Source organism: Chenopodium album, chromosome 4 (genome assembly GCF_948465745.1).
Source record: "Chenopodium album chromosome 4, dcCheAlbu1.1, whole genome shotgun sequence".
NCBI lineage: Eukaryota > Viridiplantae > Streptophyta > Magnoliopsida > Caryophyllales > Amaranthaceae > Chenopodium > Chenopodium album.
In genome coordinates, this window is record NC_137837.1 from 79,603,146 (window position 1) to 79,630,286 (window position 27,141).

Sequence of the window (27,141 nt, forward strand, 5' to 3'; positions counted from 1 at the left end):
GATTAAAATTATCATGTTGACGGCTTGGGCACAGCGTCGAACATAAAGCGTCGAAAAAACAAGGAATTTGTAGTAGTGTAAATATAATCGTCACCTTCTTAATTATTAATTCTTTATTTTTATTTACTTGCAATACAGCCTTGTTGCATGCATTTTTAGGCCAAAATTATATAATGTAAACAAACAAATTAAATCAATATAATTTTTACACAAGGTACCTAACCCTTCACTATTCTCCCTATTAAAATGATTATTTTGATTAAAATCATATGTTTACCTTCATTAGTCACCTCCTAAAAGTGTCTTACTATAAGGTAAAATATATCATGCATGATCTTCATTCCACCGTACTAGCATCAATTACATACATATCCAAGAGCTAACTTACCTCATGGCTCGATTTGATGTAAATCTAAAGTGAAATAAACATATATAGCTTAAGTTGTAACACCATATCTTTGCACAAAAACAAGAAATGAGGTAGGCGTTATAAATTGATCTTACCTTGTAGAGTTAATATAAGAAAAAATAGTTTCGCCGTCTTTATAGTTAAGAACTATAGTGTTGAGTGCATGAAATTGGTGAAAGACATCTCCATCTCCTCTCTTCTCTTCATATACAAAGATCATCCCAACAGCCCCAGCATCTTTAGCTACAATACTAGCCAATGTTTCATCTACTTTTCCAGCCATTCTTCCATCGTTGCGACACACCAAAATCTTTCCCGTCACCTTCGCAACATCGATACTTCCTTCTTGACATAATGATCTACATCCAACGTCACATGAATATCATATCGATCATAAAAAGAAATAACATATGCTTTTTATTAGCAATTTTAATAAGTTTGTTGTAATCTAGCTTAACAATAATCCATTAATTATACAATGTGATACAGTATAAAATCCATTACATGCTAGGCCTCAACCATCAGATTAAGTTTTTGATTGAGATTATCCTTTAACAAAGTGTCAAAAATAATGTAACAAGAAGGTTACAAACTCGAGTCTCATCCACCACCTCTTTTCAAAATGAAATGTTAAGCAATTGGTATGTTAGGGACTCAACCAACAACTTTTTTTTTTTTTTTTTTGTTTTTTTGTTTTTTTGTTTTTTTTTTTTTGTTTTTTTTTTTTTGTTTTTGATGTGGTTTTAACATAATTATTCAAAATTATAGAAAAAAATAAGGAGATTAATTAAACTTACGCATTGATAACATTAGCACTAGATATGCGAGCATCTACACCAGTAATTAGTGGGTGCAGTTTACTAGGATCGTCGACTTTTTCTACAAAATCATAAAACCGTGTACCCTGCAGTAAATAGTTTAATATTAATTTATTAGTCCATACTAAATTTTGGGAAAAGGAGTTTAGAATAATTATATTAACCACTTGATACTATGATTCTATGATTGTCAAAGCAAGTTAGGTAATAAGAGGCTTAGAATTTTATTTTATTTTTAAGTTGACACGTTTTTTTTTATCATGTTTTTCTACGGGTAAGTTTAACCATCACATCAATGAGTATATAGCATATTATGTGCATATATATACATACACACCTTGATCTTTTGATGGTTGCCGAGTAAAACGTGAGCAGAAAAAACACGATCAGTAGTAGACGCACCAACAGATAGCACCCATGGATAATTATTTGCAGTAGTCCCGGCATTCGGCCCACTATTTCCTGCACCAACAATAGTGAGAATGCCATTCTTCATGGCATGGAAGGTAGCAATTCCAGTACCATCATCAAGTAAAGCACTATTATTTGATGCTTGAGAAAAATTAATAACATCAACGCCATCATCAATAGCAGCTTCGAAAGCAGCCATTATATCTATATCATTGCTTCCCGTGATTTTAAATGTAGGGCATTGAACGTTCCACATCGTTTTGTAGGCCACCAATCGAGCTTTGGGTGCCATTCCTTTAGCTGTCCCATTCGCGAGTCCTCCCCAGCTCGCGAATGGGACGATACTCCCTCCCGCCGTTGATAGGGTGTGGGTACCATGCCCATTTTTGTCATCTCTAGGGCTCAACTTTTCATTGAAGGTACAATTTTTTTGTAAATTACTATCCTTCTCCATGGCTTTGTAAAAATATCTAGCCCCTATAAGCTTCCTGGATTTACATGAAATTTTTTTAAAAAATATAAATTCAAAATGAGACATTATTTAAAAAACGAAAGGAGTAAAAAGTGAAGTTGATGATATAATAACCTATTGCACTTGAATGTCGGATCATATTTATTTTCGCAGGCTCCTTTGAACTTTTTGGGAATCAAGCCATAGCTTTCATCATCAGAAAAGCTTTGAATTTCCGGCCACACACCTATCTCAAATTTCAATACATAGTACATAATTACTAGAAGTAAAAATAAAGTGTCATGTATATTGTTAACAAGCGGAACTTTTACCAAAATGGCTAATTTTACAAAAGTATTTACCAAAATAAATAACTGTAAATTTTAATTCCAAAACTAGCTAAAATGTTGACATGGAGGAAAATTATTTATTTCTTATTTCCCTTTGAACCAATTTGGTTCACCTTTGTTTTTTTGGGTATTTTTTAATTTTTTTTTTTTGGGTTTTTTAGGTTTGAAAATTCTAAAGCTATATACATATATAAGTAAAGTTGGTCATAGGAACCCTAGTTTCAAGATCACTAAAAAGACCAATTTTTTGTCTTGATCTACGTGATCGTATCACAAAAAATGAAAATTTAAAATACTATTGTTCTATACTTCTATCAACACAACTGTAAATTTATACGACAATAAGTGATTTTAAGGTATTGTTCATCTTTTTCGTATTTGCTAATTGTATGCCCTTTGTTAATGTCGGCTAATTTTTGTTAATTGGAACTTTGGAATAATTTTTCGAGTGATTTATTTATTTTATAAGGCATTTTTTTATATTTTGTGTAACTTTAAAAAAAAATTGAGAATTGTTGCAAATATTTTATGTTTATGTTATTTCCCAAATTAATGGATATTTTAAACTATGACTTTAAATTTCCCAAAAAAAATCAAAATAATTTTTTTTTAAAAATCCAAAAAAGGGGAAATGTTGGCAAATCGGAATTTAAAGACCATATACTACGTAACGTACAAAATTACTTGCCCTTAAATTTTCCAACTAAAAAAAGAGCAAATTTAAAATAAATCCAAAAAAAATAATTAAAAAAAAACCCCAAAAAATTGAACCTTTTTGGTTAAAGGAAAATAAGAAATAGACAATTTCCTACCAAGTAAATAATTTAGCTAGTTTTGGAATTAAAATCTATAATTAGCCGTTTTGGGAAATACTTTTGTTAAATTATCCATTTTGATAAATGATCCTTAACAAGCGCTCTCAATAATATACTTCCTACTAATTAAAATGGTATTAATTTTAAAATAATATATATTAAAATTACTCGTCAATCGCTGTAATTAATGTTTCTTCACATACGTTAATATTTCTACTTTTAGTAATCTTATCTAACGCCCTTGTGCATTCATTAGATTTTGCCTATGATTTTATTTATTATTGCAAAAATAGTTATGGTATTTATTACTTTATACTTGTATTTAATTATGCAAAATAGTTATGGTATTTACTTTACGCTAATATTATTGCTATCAGTTTTTTTTTTTTTTTTGACTTGTATTTACATATTTTACAAATTAAAGTTGTACTGTGTTGCACTTCCAAAATCAATGATTACAAAACGAATCATGTAATATCAATCAAATATTTCTTTAGAAACTTTTTTTCATATGCTCTCAAAACAAAAAAAAAAAAAAAAAAAAAAAAATTTGGATCAACACAAAACATACCGGAATCTATGTTTGCTAAAATGATATCATCTCCTAAGTTTGCCTTATGCCATATTGAATCTTCAAGGTTGGAAGGTGGATAATGTAATCCTAAGAAATCCGCTGATCGAGTCGTTGTCGATTCAAGAATTCGACTTTCAAATATTGATACAACACTTGGATGCTCTACATGAAAGTTAAACCATGCATTAATAAATTAGATGAAAAATATTTTTAGAATGAGCTTAAATTAAATAATTTCTATTTTTTTTTTTTTAATTTTACTATCTCTGTTTGATTTGATGTAAAACATTTTCAATGATAAATTAATTTTTATGGAAAACACATTTTTAAGGAAAAAAAAAATTGTAAATTAGTTTTCCTTTATTTAGTTGCATACAAGAAAAGTTCAAGGAAAAAAAAATAGGAGTAGGAATTTTAGGATAGATGAGAGGGAAATAAAAAAGATGTATAAGGAGGGATAAGGGAGGAAAATGTGGCTTCCCTTGTTTTGTAAAGGAAATATTTTCCATCATTAAGAATACAATTTTCCACCATTGAAAAAATTGTTTTTCACCCCTTCACAAATCAAAAGAAAATGGAAAAAATATAGGAAAATATTTTACATCAAACCAAATGGGGCTTTAATATACCAATAGAAACAAGGGGAGTAAGGCGTGAGGAGAAAAGAGAGAACTATTAGATTTAAAGCAAAAGTAGGATGATAAAAAAAAAAAAAAAACTTTTTAAAAAAAAAAAAAAAATACAAACGGATGTTGTATGCATTTAGATTCATCTATGCCTTACTTGCGAGTTCATTGGCCTCTTCTTCGTGTAATGTTGTAGCAAAGCCATTATATATCTTATTATAAGAATAAATTATCCTTTCTGAAGATGATTCAGAATCACTGTTCCATGTACGCAAACATAATCAACCAAAGGATAATTAATTGAAGTTCAAAAAAAATTTCAAGTACATAAAAGATATAAGGCAAGATACAACTAATAAATATGACACATTTAAATTATACGGAGTACCTCCTTAATACAGAAGAAATCAAGTCATGATGGGACTTTGTAATAGTCTCGGGACTGGCTGATAAACGAGGTTCTGCGTGGTGAGAGCCCAAGTAGACTATATAGTGCTACATGCAAAAAAGAATATAATAATGATCAAAATTAAATTTACATTTTTCTTTAATCGTCACACTTTTCTTTTACGTATGTCTCAGTTTGAATTCAATCGATATGCTTAGTCAAAGATCGAAGATGAAGATGATTGATCAAGGCAAATTGATGACTTACCTTAGGGGCAGCATAGGTAGGTAATTGTTGTAATGAAAAAAGAAGTGACGATAATAAGAGACAATGTTGTAAAAGCATTGGAATTTGCATTGTTGAACAAAATCCTTGTTTCTCTTCTTTCCCTTTCTTTTTCAATCGATCTAAAACAAATGAGGATGATTAATATTTGTACCTCGTTTAAATTAAATTTCTCTTTAAAGTTTTGTTTAGATAGTAAGGAGCATATTAATTTATAGATAGCTTACCAATGCTACCTTCATTACATTGCATAGAAATTAGCAATGAATGGGTGGAGAAATTCTTAGCTATTCTAAATTATTACAAGTGGGTGATTATATTGACAAATTATATTATAAAGACATTTTCAACTAAATTTGCAATTTTTATCCACATTTTTCTCCTCAACATTCTATATGTGGTTGGTGTAATCGTGTAATTATATGAATAAACTAGTTTGTGATCAATTGATAAAAAAAAAAAATAAAAAATAAAAAAAATAAAAAAAATAGATTTTGTATATATAAGGCCAATGATTTGCATTGGACGTTATAAAGGAAAGAAATTTGAAGGACTTGAAATGAGGTATACCGTACGTCTATACAATGCAACATTATGAAAATTACGAGTAAACCCGGCTCAAGATAATACATACATGACAATTGTCATTGTGACTTAACAAGCCACGCCATGCCATGCGCACGCATATCCAATATTTCCCAATATTGTTTAAAGCATGTGCTTTCATGTCGTCCTTTTAATATGTCAAAAGAATTTATACCCAAATGTATATTTATTGAGAAAATATTTATGATAAATAAAAATTCTTAATTATTCTTCATTATTACCGCTCTTTTCGTTGTCATCATATTTTAAACTTTGAAATTAGACAAAATCAAGAATAATAAAAAATTAAAAAATAAAGTTGCACTACTTTTAGTAGCTAACCAATCGAGTATATATATACGATGAGTAATTTGTAGTTTCAAAAATATTCTTATACGGAGTATTAATTATACAAATCAAGTTTCAGTCCCCCTATACCCCATGCATGTTTCAATATTCTATTTGAAAGCAGCAGTAGATAAGATTTGAGCCCGTAATTTTTGTGTTACGCTAAGTTGAGACTTTTGTGTTACGCTAAGTTGAGCTGGTCCTTTAACATCATCTGCTAATTAATCTTATATGATTATTGCATATGTACGTACGTCGAGCCACCTTCAAGCTGTGCATAACACTGCCTAATGAGAACAAAGTTAAATCTCGACAACACTTGAACATGTAGCATGCACCTTTGATGACCAAATTCCCTACAAAAATGCAATAATAGAGTATTAATGAGGGTGAGAACACTTCAATTCATACATTGTTAAATTATTACTCAAAAACACTACTTGCTAAAAAAAACTTGTGTTTTCAATATCCGAGTTCCTACCATCTTTTTTTCGCTAAGATCTTTCAAAAACTTCTTAAGTTGCTGACTATCAGAGATGAGTTTATCATCAATTTGACCTTCAACGAGTGCAAAAAAAACCACCTGAAGTTCAAATAAAGAAAAGGCTCTCATCATATCATCTTGTTATATAATGAGTCCAAACTAAAAAAAGAACGAAGAAACGAAGTATATAATCACCTCTGCATAGCCACTGCTTGATTGATTGCTTTCTTCTGAATTTCTACCACAAAGATTTAAAAAGGGTGTCTTCTCATCCGATGAATTTACGGGTTCATCGGTTAGTACCTACGTTACAAAAACCAAGCCTTAACGTCTTTAAATTTGCATTATAAATGATGCATAATAAACTTTAGCCTTTAGGTATACAAAATGCGTCAATGTTATTCAAACGGTGCAATAATTTCTTAAATTTACTCTATTAAGCTATTGTATCAAGTATATGGATCATCAACCTTTTCAATATATTATCAAATCTATTGACCATAAAACTTGAGTTATTATAGTAAGTCATAAACGTGCCTATTTACGTGTCATAAACTTGATGTTGGTTGATTAATTCAAACTTAGTTGGAGTATTTTTAGGAATATTGTTTTTAGTGTTTTTGGTTATGTACGTAGTGGAGTAATGTTACTATGTTAGTGGGATAATGATCCTAAATTATAGGACCCATTAGTTAGGTTTTTCATTCTATTTAAATGCATTATGTAAGTTGATTTCATTGTGTGAATATATCAAATTATCAGTTTTTATCTCTCTCTTTAGTTTCAACACTTGAGTTATTGACCATAAACATGCCTATTTACTGTTTGTATTCTTTTTTTTTTTTTTTTTTTTTTTTACAGTAAGGAAGATCTATCTTGACCTGACCTCAACCCTTATTTTTGGTTCAGTATTTGCGAATTAGGCACTTGGAAGTTGGGAGTAGAGGGGAGGATAAGAGTTGATTACCCTACCCGACCCCAAACACCCTCAGCTCACTAAGTAAGATTCAAACTCCTACCTTTAGTTAACACTTTATTGGTACGTGCCTTTGAGTTAGTTTACTATGCAATGGCCACTATATATCTATGAGTTATTATGTGTTGATGAACCTATAGGTACGTATACGAAATATTTAATTAAGAGCGAGATTTAATGTTTAAACCCAAAAATAACGGAAAATTAAACCTAATAAATTAAATGTGGACAAAATCTTCAACCAAAATCAAATTACATAAAGCTCAACTTACAGAGGAGCAACTATATATCCAAAATCCTGCATAGTCCAAAATTAATCCAATTGCATCTGCAAGCAACAACAAATAAATATAATTGAAATCCTTCTACGCACACCTTTTATTTAATTGCCCCTTTTTCTTTTAAGTTTGCCTAATAACATATTGTGTAAATAAAAATACGGGGTCACAGAAAATTCTACAAGCTAAAATACGACTATCACAATTTTTAAAATTAAACGGTTGTGATTTAATGATTTTGAATTATTTATTAATGTTAAAAAAAATTAGACGAGATCACGACTTTACGTACTCTTAAAAAATAACAAAACTCCAATGTGATGATCGAACTGAGGATGCCCAAATTTCTCATAGTAAGAAACTCTACACATGGCATTTTCGTAAATAAGCCAATAATTTTTTTCAACTTTTTCAACTTTATACAATTGTGAAACCCACGATAATGAAAAAGTTATTGATTTATTCACAGAAATGTCATCATGAGAAACAATATATTTACGGGTTCATCGGTTAGAGAATTTCCCCTAATAAAAGAGATAGAGGTACTAGCATTTAGAATTTTTAGATCGAACCTTCGGCTTCCAATTTATATGTTGGAGATTCATCGCAAGGTGTTGCTTTGGCTGAATCTTCAAGTTCCTCTTGAATTTGTTCATGATCAATCTCCAATATAACCTATAATTAGTTGTTTCGCATTTTAAAGAACTCAAGTCAAATCTCGTATATGAATAGTGTAAATGTCAAATGGCGATCAATTACAATAACAAAAAATTTACCTTTATTCCAAGAGAGGTATATTGACTTTTGTCATCAACTTCAGAAATTAAGAGCTGAAAACCAGCTTTCATGATATTAACCAACTTTGTCCTTTCATATTCATCATCAAACTTACGGGCGATAGAATCAGACTCAGACTCAGACTTGGACTCGCACTTAGACTGATCAATAGTCGAGGGATCAGTCGACTTAGAAGAAGGTGCGGTAGGTGTGATGAAGAAAGGTAAACATCTTGAAAAGGAAGACAAAATGGATGTATTAACAGAAGTAGCCATAACCAAGTTCGGAGAACAAGCATTAATAGCATATGCTGTTGTATTTTCGACGTCGGTCGAGATCAGATTCTGGTAGAGATCAGAGTCTGAAGCCATTTGAATGATGCTGGTCTAAGGAAATTCCCAGAGTATAGTAGGTAGAACTAGAAGGAATATAATGAATGTGTGTTGAGAAAAAAAAAAATTAATATAAATTGTCTTAGTTAATTTTTTTTTTTTTTTTTTTGACAAGAAATTGTCTTAGTTAATTAATACTCCGTACATATGCTAATTAATCTATGGTAATTAGAGAAAATAAATAAGTTAATTATTGTTGTATTATTAAAGATCTAATTTTTCATCCAAAATTTTCAAGAGAAAAAGTCGTGCATGTGAATGCAACAACCATGCAAGTACAGTACATGTTTAATATATTGCCTGATAATAATGGAAGGGTTTTTTTTTGTTTTTTTTTTTTTTTTTTTTGAAGGATAATAATGTTATTTAAAATGTCTAATTTTAACACATTAATGAATTTAGCTTCATTAAGAAGTCAACTAAAATAAACAATTCCAACTAGGCTACTAATTCCCCACCCGGAACGGATTAAGGATCTAGGTCGGGATTATGGGGCACCTTGGCTAAGAAATTTTCAAAAATCAAAAAAAATAAGTTCATAAAAAAAAATTTAAAAAATTGCCTCTACTGTTTCAATTAGGGGTATTTATATTAAAATCGGTTCATACCGGAAAGTTGAACATTGACAAATGTATTAATTAAAGTAACGTACGTATGTACTTATCAAAAAAAAATCAAAAAAAAAATGTCCAAAATGCTTTAATTTTGTATGTTTCTTTGGATTTAGTTTAATTAAAACTCATGTGTCTCAAGTACCAAAAACCTAATGAAATGACCATACACAAGCAATCAAATATGCGAGAGGTTTTAGGTTTATGATGTCATAAACTCAGTAAATATATGAGTGGTTTTAGTTATCATCAGTGGCAGAACCAAGGGGGGTTGGCGTAGCTCATGACCTCCCCCTTGCTGGCTGTTTTTATTTCTTAGAAGTAGCAATAAATTTACATGTTAAGTTGTACAGAGTAGTAGATTTAGTTTGCAAAATTCATACTTTATTTTTCTCATCGTGGGATTCGAATCTATTGCATTGCAATTTTTTTAATACAAATTTGTTTTAGCGCACTCAGTAAAAGCATTTGTCACCCTAGCTCGCTCGCTATTTATTTATATATTGTACTTAACTCAATTATTGATTTTTGTTTTAATAATTGGGTCTCAGTCTGGAGATTTTAATAAATATTACAACGAAATATAAATAATCGTTTTTATGTTTTTTAACGAGATACAAGGTAAAAAAGTAAATAAATAAATTATGGTTCCACCACTGAGTTTATGACGTCATATATCAACTTACTCGAGACCTCTAAATACCGACAACCTTAAGAGTACTAGAGTAGTCATACCAACCAAACACAAAACAAAAAAGTCAGGCCAAATAGGTACTTCCCGGAATCTGTTCCACCTTATCTTGTAGATCTAATCACAAATAAAATATTGCTACTTCTTACAAATTGATGATAATTTTAAGGTTGTTGAAGTCATCTTAAACCAACCCCCCCCCCCCCCCCCCCCCCCCCCCAAAAAAAAAGGAAGAATACAATAACACCTAGTCATCTTTAACACACCAACCCCCCCCCCCCCCCCAAATAAATAAATAGTCATCTTAAAATATTACTTGTAAAATCTAGAAGAATTCAATAATACCTAGTCATCTAGCTAGCTAGATGCCCTTAAAAGACTTTTACTTCATTGACCATTGTATTAATTTAAAGATCTTGATAACGAAGGTCTACAGAGTGTCAGATAATAGGTCGGGATTATGGGGCACCTTGGCTAAGAAATTTTCAAAAATAAAAAAAAATAAGTTCATAAAAAAAATTTAAAAAATTGCCTCTACTGTTTCAATTAGGGGTATTTATATTAAAATCGGTTCAGGCCGGAAAGTTGAACATTGACAAATGTATTAATTAAAGTAACGTACGTATGTACTTATCAAAAAAAAATCAAAAAAAAAAATGTCCAAAATGCTTTAATTTTGTATGTTTCTTTGGATTTAGTTTAATTAAAACTCATGTGTCTCAAGTACCAAAAACCTAATGAAATGACCATACACAAGCAATCAAATATGCGAGAGGTTTTAGGTTTATGATGTCATAAACTCAGTAAATATATGAGTGGTTTTAGTTATCATCAGTGGCAGAACCAAGGGGGGTGGCGTAGCTCATGACCTCCCCCTTGCTAGCTGTTTTTATTTCTTAGAAGTAGCAATAAATTTACATGTTAAGTTGTACAGAGTAGTAGATTTAGTTTGCAAAATTCGTACTTTATTTTTCTCATCGTGGGATTCGAATCTATTGCATTGCAATTTTTTTAATACAAATTTGTTTTAGCGCACTCAGTAAAAGCATTTGTCACCCTAGCTCGCTCGCTATTTATTTATTTATTGTACTTAACTCAATTATTGATTTTTGTTTTAATAATTGGGTCTCAGTCTGGAGATTTTAATAAATATTACAACGAAATATAAATAATCGTTTTTATGTTTTTTAACGAGATACAAGGTAAAAAAGTAAATAAATGAATTATGGTTCCACCACTGAGTTTATGACGTCATATATCAACTTACTCGAGACCTCTAAATACCGACAACCTTAAGAGTACTAGAGTAGTCATACCAACCAAACACAAAACAAAAAAGTCAGGCCAAATAGGTACTTCCCGGAATCTGTTCCACCTTATCTTGTAGATCTAATCACAAACAAAATATTGCTACTTCTTACAAATTGATGATAATTTTAAGGTTGTTGAAGTCATCTTAAACCAACCCCCCCCCCCCCCCCAAAAAAAAAAGGAAGAATACAATAACACCTAGTCATCTTTAACACACCAACCCCCCCCCCCCCCCCCAAATAAATAAATAGTCATCTTAAAATATTACTTGTAAAATCTAGAAGAATTCAATAATACCTAGTCATCTAGCTAGCTAGATGCCCTTAAAAGACTTTTACTTCATTGACCATTGTATTAATTTAAAGATCTTGATAACGAAGGTCTACAGAGTGTCAGATAATAATTAATTTTAAAATTTTCCTAACATATTATTTTTCAAAATTATGAGTTAATTAGTGTAATTAATATTTATTTTAATTTAATATTTTTCTTCTTGTCAAAAAAAATTTAATAATTTATTTTAATTATCTTATCTAACACCACATTTGTTGATGTTTGCATTAATTAAATGTAAAGTAGTACGGATTGAAAATTTTTAATTATTTTTTACTATTCTATTTAAATTTTAAACAGGCTATTTTGTCTCATGTCGTGCATTAAAGACATCCTATTATAATAAGTTATCTATTTCACAACCTTTGGAAGTACTCCACAACTCCATAGTTTTTAACCTTTGCAAATCTTGTAACAGTTAGTTGTTGGTTGCTATAGATTTGGCAAACATATGAAAAAGATAGCTAGGTATATAGTTTGTTTTACCAATACATTAGATTAAATGATTTGTTAAATTTGACTTGAAATATATTCTCAATTTTCTAGATTTTTAACTCGTATTATACATTATTAAATGTATACGTGGTAAAAAAATGTGTGAACTGTAAAATTTAAGCGTAAATAAAAATTAAAAAAAAAATGGATGAGGGTTTTTATTTTTTCCGAAGAATGGATGAATTTTATTAAAGAGAGTTTACTAAATCAGATTTTCCGCCAAATACACTTACTAATTACATCTACGTTTTATAAACTATAAGGAGTAATATTTTTATACCCTTAATCACGGTGGCTTAGGATATACGAAGTGCTAGTTAATTAAATAATTAATAAATGAAGAGCTTTAGGTTTTTTTTTTTTTTTAATTGAAGAGCTTTAGGTATATAATTGTAAACTTAGGCATAATTTATTTATTTATCCCAAGGAAGGTTTTAATTTGGTTACCTTTGGATTTGGGTAGATGTTATTTTTTTAATCAATATTGAATAAGCAACTTTTAGAGGAGAGTCATGTTAAATTCTTCGTAAAAATCAATTATAGTTAGTTGAAATTTATGAAAGTACGTAAAATAGGAATAATTCTTCATTTTCAATAGATGGATCACATTCACATATGCATTTCCCTCTTATAGACATTATTTTTTTAACCATTGACTAATTTTTATATATAGAGTATATACTTAATAAAAAGAATAATTATTTACAAAGCCCTAATTTAAAAACTACGGAATACATAAAAACAGTTAAAATTGAAAAAGATTATTGAAACAATCATTCATCACTAAAAAGTAAAAACTACATACAAAGAGTAAAATTGAATTTATAATGAACCTTTTTTTTTTTTTTTTTTTTTTTTTTGTACAAGACAAGAAATTAATGCTAGTTGTGAGATGACAAACAAAGTTTGACTTTAAAAACTAGATTAATTCTAATTAGATGCTTCATACTTTTTTTTTTGATGCAAATTAGATGCTTCATACTTTTTTTTTTATGCAAATTAGATGCTTCATACTAATTCAACTAGTTGTATATAAAATTTTAAAAACTCAACTAGTGTATTTATAATGTCTTATACTTTTTAATTCCAAGTTACAAATACAATACAACTACTACTCCAAGGCTCCCCAAACCTAACTAGCTAGAGTAGTATGTAGCTAGTTTATAAATGCTTCTTTTGTCAAAAAAAAAAAAAAGTTTATAAATGCTTCTATGCAATTAAAAACATATACAAGTATATATATACATACAACCAACTCAAGATCGATCCAAAATCTGATCTACTCTCTCACTAAGCTAGCAAGCTTAGCTTCCGATCAACTGGCCGACGAACCGGTTTAGCCCGGTTTAAACGACATACGAAGTATATATTATACATCTACAAATTTCCCAGGTATATTTTCTTTCTTTCCTCATCTATTAATCTTATTTAAAATATGAATATTTTTTATACTACATTTTTAATAATGAACTGCTTGATCTTCATCCTAATGCCTTAAAATTTTCAAGAATATAGATAAGATTCAAATTGTGCTAGTAGATTGTAAGTTAGATCTTTTTTCGTGTTGATTGAAACTCAATTTTTTAGGAGTACATGATATATATAGATTGCAACGTGAAGTCTAGGAATGTCGTATGCTAAATTTGATATGATGAATGTATTTTATTTTAATTTCAAGTCTAAGAAAAATTAGATTATAAGGCCATAAACTATACCAAATTTTTATGTAATAAATTGTACATAACTCACAAGAAATACAAAAACATATAAATTTCATAATACTATGTGAAGCAAAAACATATAAATTTCAGAAAATTTTCACATTTGCTACCACCTAAAATGCCTTGCTTCAGATTTGCTACCTATTTAAATTTTTTTTTCCTTTGCTACCACCTAAATCAGACTTTGTTAAAAATCACTACCACTTAACGGAATCCGTAAGGATTTCCATTAAGTTTATTTAAAAAAAAAATTAAAAAGATTTTAAAAAAATTAAAAAAAAAAAAAAACCAGCAACCCCACCCACCACCTCCCCTAATCTGCCACCCTCTCCCTCCCCCCTTCCGGCGGCCGGCACCTAAAGATTCGGCCGGCGCTGGCGACCTCACCCCCTCCCTTTTCCCCACCCAAAATTGACAATCCTAATCCTAAGCCGACACCCCCAAACCCAGACCACCACCGCCACTGTAACCCCCAAAACCCATACCAACACCACCGTAACCCCCTTTCCCCTTCCCTCCACCAAAAATCGGCCCCCCTCCCCTGATTCCCCCACCGAAATCGACCCCCCTCCCCTTCCCCTACCCTTTTCGGCCGTCCCTAACCCTAAACCACCACCCCAAAACCACCACAACCGAAACCCTAAAATTCATTTGGGGTGGTGGTTTAGGGTTAGGGACGGCCGAAAAGGGTAGGGGAAGGGGAGGGGGTTGATTTCGGTGGGGGAATCAGGGGAGGGGGCCGATTTTCGGTGGAGGGAAGGGGAAAGGGGGTGGTTTTCGTTCGGGGTGGGGGTCGGAGCTCAAGAACGGGAAAGGGAAAGGGGGGATTCGATGCGCATAAGGTGGGGGAAAGGGAGGGGGTGGGTTGGCGCGGCGGCGCCGACGCCGGCAGGGGGAGGGGGGAGGTGAGGGGTGGCAGTGAGGAGGAGGGGTGGCTACAAGGTGGTTGGAGGGGTGGCTAAACGGTGGAGTGGGCCCACTAACGGAAATAGTAACAGAATAAGGCATGTGGTAGTGATTTTTAACAAACTCTGTTTTAGGTGGTAGTAAAATAAAAAAAAAATTAAAACAGGTAACAAATGTGAAGCGTGGTGTTTTTAGTGGTAGCAAATGTGAAAATTTCCTAAATTTCATATTGGAAATAGGAGTGGTGCAAACAAAAACTTAGGTACTTAAAAGGTGGTTTTTTAAAAATAAAAAAGGTGGATTTTTCAAAAAAAAAGTTTGACAAAAAAAGGTGATTTATACCAATTTTACCTTTTATAAATTTTGATGGTGTCAAAGGATATCATGCAAAATGAAATAGACACCATATATTTTGGGATAGAGGAAGCCCAATAAAAAGGCCAAATAGGTCTCACAATACATCTCATTTCCACAATTTCATTTGCAATTCAAATTAAAGTTTTAAAAGAGAAAGAAAGAAAAATAAAATAAAATAAAAGCTAATAAACATCCGAAGAACGTTGGATAAGATAACTAAAAGTGAAAATATTAAGTTGAAATATAATTTATTAATTACAATCCAATACCAAGAAAATTGCTAAGTATCCTCTAGAATGTGTTTAAATTATATGAAAGTTTGTAATATTTTTATATGTTTGCAGAGAAAGTTATGGCTCTAGCAATACCAATACCAGAGAAATTGCTGAGTTTTCTGATGGAGAAGGTTGTCCCTGTACTACAGGCCGAGACGCGAAAGTTTCAGAGTGTCCCGGAATTAGTAAGTGACATCAAAAATGAAATGGAGATCGCTAAAGATTACTTGAAGAAAGTCGAGGTAAAGGTAGACAGAATAGAAGACAGATCAAAAGATAAGCTCAAGCAAGTGAGTAAGTTAAGGTCATTGGTGTTTAAGATTGAAGATATCATAGATGACTGCGAGCTGATTGACCAACAACAATCAGGCCACCAACGCGAAGGAGATGACAAAGGGTGCATGACCGGAATGTGGAAATTATTAGATAAAGGTTCTAAAGATGTCGAGGGTTACAAGGACAAACGTGGGATTGCTTGCTCGATTGTAAGGATTAAAAATGCAATGGAGAAGATAAAAGGAAATGGAAAAGGTTATGAGGAAACGATTTTTGCTCTTGGTGAGGAAGATTCGGGGGAAAAGAAGCTTGACCCTGGAACTTGTCCGCTTTATAAGGATGAGGAAAATTTCGTAGGGTTTAAGGAACGTGAATCGATTGTAAAGAAGAAATTACGTTTGGAGGATGAGGAGTATGACAGTAAACAGTTTGTGTTAGCAGTTTGGGGTCAGCCGGGACTTGGGAAGACAACGCTTGTTCAAAAAGTGTACGAGAATGAAAGGAAGAATTTCTCATACTATGCTTGGATCACAGCAACCAAGCCTTACTCAAGTGTTGCTCTACTTAAGTGTTTGTTTAAACAGTTCATACATAGTTATTCTTCTGCAGACAATGTTTCTGCTGACAGTATTTCTGTAGACGAAGTGCAGAAATTACCAGATAATGAGGCGACGATCACTGATCGTTTAAGGAGATACCTAATGATAAACGATGCCAAAAAAGGGTAATAATTTTTGCAGACTTGATTCATAATTCTATTCATGAACATGATTGCTGATTCTTTGATATTCAGTTCTTACTCGTATGTATTTGACAGGAATAATCCTAACTATTGTTACTCTGCTAATAAAAATGTCAGCTGTATATACCTGATAATCAAAATAATGATCCAGGGACTTGCATCAAGCAGTTCAGTAAATCATTCGAGTCACTTGTCGCATTGCAATGTGTAAAACATACTATTACAGCTTATATAAGTCGGGTTACTATGTCTGAACAATAGATAAATATGCAACGTTACTCGTTTATAGATGTACTGTGTTAACTATATACCTTCATTGATTCAAACAATAAGGTTTGGAAAAAATAGCTGAATAAGTACCGATGTTTGTTTCTGTTTACAGGTACTTGGTGGTTCTTGATGATGTTTCGGAAATGGAGGAGCTGTCTAAGATCATTCAGGCTACTCTGATACCTAGTTACAGCAAAGGAGGTCGAATACTGATGACAATGAAAAGTGAACACATTGCAAATTATTGGAAGACTTCAAGTACTTACGGTGAAGCCTACAATCTGCAAGTTTTATCTGAAGAAGAGGCCAAGCGTCTCTTCAATAAGAAGGCATTTGGGAACGAAGGAAAGTGCCCTCGGAAGCTAACAAGTTTACGGGACAAAATTGTGAAAGAATGTGATGGTTTGCCCTTCCTGATAGAGAAACTAGGGGCAATTTTCTCAACCACGGATAAGTGGATTGAGTTGTATCAGAATTTCCAAATCAACCCTGTACGGCCGGAATGGAGCAAGAACAATCTACTCTTCAGCGGCTACCACGAGATGCCTTATCATCTTAAGCCTTGTTTCCTGTATTTATGCATGTTTCCTAAAAGTTGCAAATTCAAAAGAACGAGAGTAGTTCGTCTATGGATTGCTGAAGGTTTTGTGGAAGCCAAGGATCATAGCACTCTCGAAGAAGCTGCAGAAGAATATCTTAATGAACTAGTTGAAAGAGGTATGGTTTCGAAACAGAATATGTACTTAGGTTCCATTCTTCCATATCAAATCTAAATAACTCTAGGATATAAGGCTCTATTCTATTTTACTTATGAAATTAAGTTCTAACAAAACAAGTTAAATGTTAGAACTCCTTCTGACATACAAATATGTATCTTATAGGTATGCTTCATCTCTTGAAAAGCGACGAAACAGGAAGAAACAGGACATTAATACTTCCCTGTATGTGGCAACATGTAATGTTCCAAAAGTTGGCAGACTTGAGTTTTTGTCAAGTGTTAACGCAAAACAGGTTAAGCACAAACAATCAATGTCGAAGGCTTTCGATTCACAAGGATGCACCAAATACAGTCATTGCCTCAAGTGTCCGCTCAATCCTTTCATTTGTCCAACTTGAAAAATTTCCGATTGCATGGTCATCGCCATTCCAGGAAGCTGAATTCCGGCTAAAAGTACTTGACCTTCAAAATGCCAAGTTTGTTGATGTCCCGAGAGTGGTGGGAAAGCTGCATAACTTGCGTTATCTAAGCATGAGAAATACCAAGGTTAATAAACTGCCGGAAACTATAGGTGGACTCTGGAACCTTCAAACCTTGGATCTCAAAAACACTGATGTAAAGGAGCTACCAATAGGAATAAATCGCCTTCACAAGCTCCGACATCTTCTTGTATGCCATTATAATGAAGACGAGAAGATGGTGCCAGTAAAGATACCCGAAGGGGTATTCAGTAACTTCAAGGACCTGCAAAAGCTAGCATTTGTGGATGGAAGTCTCTATTTGCCAAAGGAGGATCCTCAAAAGGAGGAATTACAAGAAGAAAATTCACAGAAGGAGGATGGCAGTTCCAAACCTATTGTTGGTTTAGTGCCTGGTTTGGACAAGCTAACACAATTGAGAAGGTTGGCAATCGTAAATATGAAGAAGGAGAACATAAAAACTTTGTGCAAGGCATTAGAAAATATGAAACAGCTCCGATCATTGAGTGTAAGAATGCTAAGTGATGAAGATGTTCTTGATTTGAGCCACATCAAATCTCCTCCTGAATTTCTAGAGCGGCTTTACTTAATAGGGCCTTTGAAGCAAAAACAATTGCCAATATGGATACATAAACTCAAGCATTTGGTTAGGTTGCTGTTGAAAAACTCAGGTTTTGAGAGCGATCCGCTCGAAAAGCTCAAGGTGATGCAAGAATTGCTAGTGCTTGAACTTGATAATGCATATGACGGTAAGGTCTTGGATTTTGGTTACAAGGGGCTGAGGAAACTACAAGTGTTACGTATCAGACGGTTAACAAATTTGAGGACAGTAAAAGCCGGAAAAAATGCTCTACTTCAGCTCCGTCTGGCAGTACATAGAGATTGCCCGACGTTGAAGTACATTTCCCTTCCATCTCAAATAAATGAAGTTATTCAAGAGTTTAAACCAAGTAAGTCTCCCAAGCAAAGGGTCAATTGATTTATCTTCCAAGCTTTTTTTTTATTTTTTTTTATTTTTTTATTTTTTTATTTTTTTATATACTTTGTTAAGTATATAGTATTACAAAAGATTGAATTCTAACCTTCTAATTCATAGGACGGTATCATGATTCTTATATTTAATACTTCCTCCACTTTTTTTTTTTTATTACTTGCAACATTTCTCTAATGTAAACTATTTACATACTTTACTTCAATTACACAAGAAAATGTGATATTTTATTTTTGATTATATACATTTGAGTATAAATCCAACAGCATTTATAGATTAGTAAAGTAATAAAAAAAAATTAAAAAATATATTAAAAAAAATTAAAAATTAGTTTATGAACAATACAAATAGTCATGAACTCAGGAAGATGCATTATCATTGACATTGACATGAGAATAGGGGGTATTTAGAACCTCAATAAAGAAAAAAGCCAACTACGCAAGGGACATACATTATTAATTAGTTACGAACACTACATAGTATTAGGGTACTCAGAAACCACACGTGACATCATCTTGAGGCTACTCGTAGATTCAACAGATTAACAGGTTGTCTCACAAACAATCATAATTAGAATTGATTTATGTTCCTTATGTCTCTATCAACGGTTCATATATCATAAATCACAATAAGGCCGACAAAAACAGGGGAGACCTATAAGATATATTCATATATATGCAAAGAGAGTACTCCGTATGTACTGATCTAGATTAAGAGCTTCAATAAATCAAGAAATGGCTTCATGTAAACTAATTTCATAATTACAGAAGATGTGATAACTTATCTGACGTGCACTCCAACCAACATGTGCAAGCCGAAGCATATAAAGGGCATTACAATATTTTCAAAAGCTGCACCTCAAAGATCAAAGGCTCATTTGCATGGGACAGAAGGCTACGTCGAGGGCCAAACTGCAATAAACTACCATAATGAGTTACATGTCTAGAAACATCTTAGGCATATATGAAGGAGAAAAGGAGAAATAGACAACAAGTCTACTCCATCTAAGAGAAAAATAACCTCCTCTGGGATGGGTTTCAAACTTTCATTTACATATCCTGTTGATGGCGGAATCAAGGCTCTTCTCTTCCCTAAAAGTATTCAATGAAGCATATACTCCAGTTAGTTGACCAAAGGAAGAGAAGCCAAAAAAAAAAAGGAAATATAACGTGCAACAAGATCAAACCACATCAGATGCAATAAAGAAAAATCAACAGGGGAAAGTCTGCAGTATTATATCAAGAAATAAAAACTAGCAGGCCCATAGATAAGGGTTACAGCTTAACAACAAAGTGATAGCAAACATCTACAGACTCAACAGTGAATCCACGTACCAAACTATTAAAAATGAAATTTCACAAGCAGCAGTAAAATTATGTTGCAGGGATTTTTATAGTTGCACCAAAAACCTTGGAATTTCACCTGGGACTCTTTAATTATTCCTTTTTAGTAGGCACTTTGGGGTAGAATTTAACATGGAAAATCTCAATCTAAAATAGAGTGCTGTATCTGTACTATTTTGGTAGAATTGACATGGAAATTCAAGAATCCTCAAAAGTTCAACTAATATCATATTATTTTCTGCCACTACAAAAACCATGAGCAAACATCGTAACCAGTCACTGTTACTCTTATGAGACTCAATAGGATGATTCGAGTCACTGTAGAAGCATGAGAAAGGTAACTATGGTCTCTGAAGAAGCCTGTTATTCACACTTTCTTCTATTAGGCTTTTTAGGAACATGTGGCCTAGCTGCTAAACAGGCCTATGAAATTGAATTTACGTGATGAACCTGTATTTTATTCCTTGAATTACGGTAGGCTCACACAGCTATTTCCATTTCTTGGCCAGCAACAAGAGATTAGAACTGAAGGGATGCAAAAATCTAGGAGGATGAAATAAGAAAAGAGATGTGGAAACCTAGGCAACATGAAGCAGATATCATAGATTGAGTTGCAACTTTTCCAGAAGAACGACAGAGGTTTATACAGCAAACCACCTAAAGCTTAAGATTAGCCCCGTACTAAATCATTTGCAATTTCAAGATTCAACCTAGGATACGATGATACGAATAGATGCTTCACATATGCTCAGTAATCAACCTTTAGGAATTAGGATTTCTCTAATTACATACGGAGCATGTCACTACCAAGATTTAGATCTAATTAAAGCAATATGTCAATCTGTCACATGGAATTCCCCTTTAGATAAAAAAGAGTGAATCGTTTTGATAAGAGAAAAGAGGAGTGAAACTGATCCAGGATCACAGACTAAACTGTGTAGTACACCTTTTGGAATATCCATCCATCCAGGTATTACAGTATAGTATCACCTTCAGCAATTTAAATACATGCACCAAAATAAACATCCAAGTGAATATAATCAGCTTCGAAAGGGGTCTCAAAACATTTAAATAGTTTGACACACTAATAAGTAGTACCACATGTGGCTGTTTTGGTATTAGGTGCTCAAGGCTCAAGCAATAATACAGAAGCCTAATACTAGACAAGTAACACATCTTCATTAAACAATGCAGATATTCACCCAAATGCCATTCAAAATTTACCTCCAACTTTCATGCCAATTAATACATCCTTCAAGCCTTTTATGATCTGTTTACACAACACGATATTAGTTACTTACTTACTTACACATCTCAAAATTATAACTATTTTCCAAAAGCAATCATAGATGCTCACGCTACCCAAGATGTATACAATACGTCCTTGAGCATCAAGAAGCACCACACTGTACCATGACCCCATACCTCTCAAGAGGCTTCTGCCTATGAAGAGGTTAAGTGTGTAGTATATATACATATCTAAGTCCCAAGAGGCACAAATTAAGAGAAAATGTTCTTAAGCAATAACCCACATTGAAAAAAAGGCATTGGATGTTTATTAGTTCACAAGAAAATTTAAATTAGACAGGATCCGTTCGATATCACTGTAATTTTTTGTTTTTGAAAGTCATAAGATATATGCCATATAAAGAATCAATGCCTAACCTATTGATATCATGATTATTTAGAAAATTGAGAACAGAAAAGTGAAAACCACTTTTTCTGATTTTTCTGTATTTGTTTCATTGCTTTCAAAAAAAGAAGGAAAAAAAAAAAAAAAAAAAAAAAAAAGGGAAACAAAAACCAATAATGAACAGGCCTTTAAAGAGACTATTTATTGACTCATTGCAATTTAAAGCAGAAAAACAATGCACCAACAAGCCATTGCATCAATATAAGAGTTAGGAGTTACTATTAAAGGAGCAATCAGAATGAAACTATTTCCTAGAATTATGTCCTTACTTTTTAGAGCTCTATTTGCACGGGTTATTTACCTGTTTTTCATCCAGAGTTAGTGTAACAGGCATGGCTTCTCCAGTAAATTGATCTACTGTGCTGAATCATATGCATCAAATAGAATAAGCCTGGGAACATAAAGGTGATTTGCACAAATATGGGAGAAGGGAAGTGACACAACAAAGCGTAGCCAGAACTTGATAAAGAATAAGATTAAAGAAAGAGATTAAAAATTATAGTAATGGGAATCAATAAGCCAAAGTTATTCCAAAAAGAATAATAGGCGATGAAATCATGGCATAGCAGTATAGCACAAAGATTAGAAAAGAAGGAACATGCTGGAGGGTGTGGGGGATGAATTATGTAATTCGCAATTTCGCATACCTGTAAACAAAATACCCATTTGATCGCCGACAAACATAATTAAATGCTACAACATCACCTTCCTCAGCTGCTGGTCCCTCTCCATCAACAATATCTGAAATAGACCACAATCAACTCAGAAAATTTCTATGATTGAACCATGCACAGAGCATAGCCATTATACATGAGTGATGGCATAGATGATATCTACAAGTTATAGGGCTGTATAGATTTCACCTGAGGGTCAAGGATTGATGCTAGTGTGAATCTTCATCCTACTTGAATGTATTTAGGAGTTATTTAACTTAGTCTAGAATTTTCACCATGTTATCAGTACTTCATGCTCAAAGAAAAAGAGCTTGCAAACATAATAGGTTGGAATAGTCCATCCCCTGCCTCCATCTTCTAATTTTTGACAAAAACTAACACTATGCTTAAAATTCTAAATAGCTATAGTGGAAGGAAAGGGGAGGGAAGGAGAGAGAAAGGAAAGGGAGGGAAGAAGTGATCTTGCCTTTTCCTCTCTTTTAACATTGAAAGGATTTGGCTTATTAGAAAGGAAGGAAAATTAATCCCTCCAATTTCCAATTCCAATCCCTTCCCTCTTCACCAATTTTATCCAAACAAGGCAGTTTCTCTTCCCTCCCCCTTCTCTTAATATTACCCTATCCAAACACATAATAACCGATTGAGTCAAGACAATGAACAGGTATTGTACCTCTGCTGATGGTACCAATCATCAGCAAATAATGGACTTACTTAGTGCTACACACCCTTCATTCTCTCACAAACTTCTATGCTGCTGTTATCTCTTTGGAGTACACTGGATGGGCAGCACATAAATTACTCTAGACAGAAAGAATGCACATCTTGTCTGAAGGGAAAGGTAGCATACAAAAAGGCAAAAAGCCAACAGACCATAAGGGTGATACTCTAGGAATATGAAAGCTACTCTTTGCAGCAGAAATTTTCAGTATAAAGACTATGAACAAGTTAAATGTTATAATACATTAATACACGGGGAAACATCAAGTTCAGGACCATAATTAAACCAGCAACCTTGCAAGAGAGAATGATGTCCAATGACAAATATACCTTGAACCCTTACTCCACTGGGAAGCTTCCTGGTACTGGATACTTCAAACATCAAATGTCATTCGCACAGAAGATGAGTTGAGTAGCATGCCAGTTATAGAAAAAGAGAAATGCTAGAAAAACTTGGCAATTTACCGAAGTATTTCAGGCTCCTCCATCTGAGGGATTGGTGCACCAAGAGCAAGATTTACATTATACAAGATAGGTACAGCTCCCATGGAAAGTAACATCCTCCTTGAAAGGTTTCTAGCAGTCAAAGAAGCAAAATCGGAAACAGAGTAATTTGCAGTAACATTCAGTTTTCTAGCTGTACCACTGTAAAAGACAACAGAGATTATAAGTTAGACTGTAAAAGTGTTGAATTACACAGTAATTTTCAAATTATAAAAAAACGTACTCAAATTAACTAACAAATAAAACTGTCACTGAGCTAAAAAGCTTCTGATTTCAGCAAAGTCATAATTAGTTTAATATGTTGGGATGTTTTCACAATTTAAACGAGAGAGACAGAGAGTATAAGTATTGTAAGGAAACTGTTGGCAGCAAATGAACAAGAAATTTCTTTGCAAAAGAATGGTGCAATATTCTCAAACAAATCTCAACCTCATGTTTCATCAATTAATGCATGAATTTTGAGAGAAATTTCTCAAGGTTGTATTAGATTTAAGGAAGTTTTTTTATTTGTATATTATGTTTTATAGAACTTTAATCGGCTTTTAAACTACTTTGTATTTTATACATAGGTTCCTTGCTTTAGTGAGATGGAGAAAACTAGGGAAAGAGAGAAGAAAGTAAACACAAAATGATTAAAATGCAACATTTATTTCTAGAGTAGATTCTTCTCCTGTCTCCGTATCTACAAGAGAACGGAGAAGAATAGGAAACTAACTTCTTGCGGAGAGGATAATTCCACCCTTTCTTACCCCGAAAAACAAATTATAGCATGACATTGGCAATTCTTATACTAGCAAATTCCTTATAAAACAGCTTTATACTCTAGGTGTATAAATGTATATCATATCACATTTTCCCATTATTTAGGCCAACTAAGCAGCTACAAATTATCGCCCGTTCTAACAAAGGACATGAGTTAATGTATGACAATTGACAACTACATATCATTGCCAACTAACAAGGATTTTAATATTGCTAAGTGACTAGCAAGCTATTATGATTTCAAAGAATAAGTTGCATTATAGCAAAGTGTTAGCCAGCCATCAAATATTATGTCCTAATTTCTAATGTCAAGTAACTTTCTTTTCTGTGAATGACTGTATTTTCCAATCATATGCAACAATTTCTCTAACCAAATATTTAGTTTTTGATTCTAAATGTCATAAAGCAACTATCGACACAAAAAAAATCATTTCTTTTTCATGGAATCCAAAAAACCATATCAAGATTTTTATATAACCCAAGTTCAATATGGTAAACAATTCACATTCAAAGCATTACATATTCATATATATAATCCTATCAAATTAGCCATAATCCATAAAATTCTCAAATTGCCTTCAATTTGTTAAGACTTCACTCCAAATTGTAAACAATTATTTCAACTAGCAACATTCGGAAAAAAAAAATTATATACTTCTTAATAAAAATAAATATAATAAAAAGAAAAAATAGATGATATTGAACACTGAAACAAGCTTAAATTTGATTGGGAATCAAGAAAAAAGAGTAACCTAAATTAAATAAATGTAGAGTTTTGAATAAAATATTACCGTGGTAGCAATGAAGGGCGAGGAAGAGAAATTGAAAGTTGCGGCAAAGAGACAGGTGTGAACGCCATTGTTATGCAGGCTCAATTTTTGTTGAGCTTTAAAATGATGAATTGATGAGTGTGACCAAAAGTATACTACAGTAGGAAGTAAGTATAAAGGAAATCAGAATGAAAGGAACTAAAATAGTAGTAGTTTTTTGAGTAAGGATATCTCAAGAGAGTGTGGGATTGCTCAAGTGGTTAGAGTTTCCCTCCCGGTTTAAGGGGATCTGGGATTGATTCTCTCCCCCGCCCTTGTGGCTCTCTAAACACCAAAAAAAAGTAAGGATACCTCAAGTGGTTAGAACTTTTCTGCCGATTTGATGCTCGTTGCTGTCCTAACACCAACCAAAAAAAATAAAAAATTACCCCATCTTATCACAGGAATGGGGGCTATGAAGAATCGAACCTACATCACTTTCGGAAAGATGGAGGGACTAACCATTCTTTTATTCACCTGTTTAAACTAACTTCCACCTTAATTGCTTACCCGAAAACATACCCAAAAAAATCCAACACCACAAAGGTGTTGGAGGTCGTCATTGGAGGCTTGGAGCCACCACCATGCTAGAAGACTAGAAGGCTCAAAATATTCTTGTAAACGACTACTAGTACTTTTAATATCTCAATTTTTTTATGACTTTCTGAATGTTTACTCTTGCATGACCTAGATTTATCCTTATTTAAGTTTATTATAACATTATACCAAAAAAAAGAGGCGACTCCATTGATCTTATAGATAAACGGGGAGTAAGTATAGACCACTACCAGGTATGGATAGTTGGAGTCCATACCACAATAAAAAAAATACGTAAAAAAAATTGTAAAATTTTAAAAGCTAAAACAAAATGGAAAAGGAAGAAGGATTATAGGGTGAAAAAAACAGGAACTCAAAAAACTACTACTCACGAGAAAAAGCTCCGGTGGTCGGAAAATTAGTCCCACAAAAACCCCATCAAAGTTGCAGTAATCTTCCCTTCAAGGAGCGGTGCTCGATGTACTGAAGGTGAGAATTTTGTGGCTGATTCAAATTAAAGGAGTTATTCGAAGTTTGGTTGATGAAAGATGATAGTCGAAGGTTGACGAAGAATGTTCAAGGTCTATACTTACAATTGCAGCCATGAAACGGTGGGTTCAATTCCCAGAGATCGAAAGATTTTGGATATGAGGGGGTAGAGGTTGGTTGTCGGTGCTCCGTTATTATTGACTTGTATACTGTTATTATTGAATTGTATACTGTTATGGTTAATTTTAATACAGTTATCATAGAGTTGAATACTGTTATTGTAGAATTGTGAGAGGAGAGAGAATATTTTTTTTACACCATAGCACAATCTGATGACTTACCATGGAAATATTGTGCAAAATTACATATTTGCCCCTGGTATGGACCCAATGAGTCCATACCTGGTAGTGGTCTATCACTACCCGATAAACGGGTAATGTTTATCTATTGGCTTTGTTTTTTTTTTTTCA

The 27,141-nt window shown here is 32.8% G+C and overlaps 4 protein-coding genes across 7 annotated transcripts; 1 reads left to right on the plus strand and 3 right to left on the minus strand.

Moving 5' to 3' along the window:
* Positions 1-437: 437 nt before the first annotated feature.
* Positions 438-2,092, minus strand: LOC145628327 (subtilisin-like protease SBT5.4). Its single transcript, XM_081680609.1, has 4 exons — positions 1,565-2,092; positions 1,207-1,313; positions 505-768; positions 438-456 (listed from the first exon to the last, which is right to left on the minus strand). The coding sequence occupies exons 1-4, from the start codon at positions 2,090-2,092 to the stop codon at positions 438-440; spliced, it is 918 nt and encodes a 305-aa protein (XP_081536735.1).
* A 3,950-nt stretch (positions 2,093-6,042) lies between these two features.
* LOC145627476 (uncharacterized) lies at positions 6,043-8,983 on the minus strand. Its single transcript, XM_081679863.1, has 6 exons — positions 8,575-8,983; positions 8,371-8,473; positions 7,793-7,848; positions 6,740-6,847; positions 6,542-6,643; positions 6,043-6,416 (listed from the first exon to the last, which is right to left on the minus strand). Exons 1-6 carry the CDS (start codon positions 8,944-8,946, stop codon positions 6,363-6,365), a joined length of 795 nt encoding a protein of 264 aa, XP_081535989.1. The 5' UTR covers positions 8,947-8,983; the 3' UTR covers positions 6,043-6,362.
* A 6,761-nt stretch (positions 8,984-15,744) lies between these two features.
* LOC145627477 (disease resistance protein RPM1-like) lies at positions 15,745-19,389 on the plus strand. The gene is made up of 4 exons (XM_081679864.1): positions 15,745-16,667; positions 17,068-17,672; positions 17,837-18,435; positions 18,508-19,389. The coding sequence occupies exons 1-4, from the start codon at positions 15,745-15,747 to the stop codon at positions 19,129-19,131; spliced, it is 2,751 nt and encodes a 916-aa protein (XP_081535990.1). The 3' UTR covers positions 19,132-19,389.
* Positions 19,390-19,866: 477 nt separating this feature from the next.
* LOC145627478 (peptidyl-prolyl cis-trans isomerase FKBP16-1, chloroplastic-like) lies at positions 19,867-25,833 on the minus strand. 4 transcript variants are annotated; one of them, XM_081679868.1, is made up of 8 exons: positions 25,628-25,833; positions 24,036-24,146; positions 23,865-23,935; positions 22,827-22,920; positions 22,481-22,541; positions 21,711-21,756; positions 20,164-20,234; positions 19,867-20,054 (listed from the first exon to the last, which is right to left on the minus strand). In XM_081679868.1, exons 1-8 carry the CDS (start codon positions 25,693-25,695, stop codon positions 19,977-19,979), a joined length of 600 nt encoding a protein of 199 aa, XP_081535994.1. In that variant the 5' UTR covers positions 25,696-25,833; the 3' UTR covers positions 19,867-19,976. The 4 variants fall into 4 exon arrangements, with proteins under 4 accessions (XP_081535994.1, XP_081535991.1, XP_081535993.1 ...); XM_081679865.1 differs by having other exon boundaries at positions 24,036-24,215; positions 25,628-25,816; XM_081679867.1 differs by having other exon boundaries at positions 23,901-23,929; positions 24,036-24,215; positions 25,628-25,809.
* Between the last annotated feature and the right edge of the window lie 1,308 nt (positions 25,834-27,141).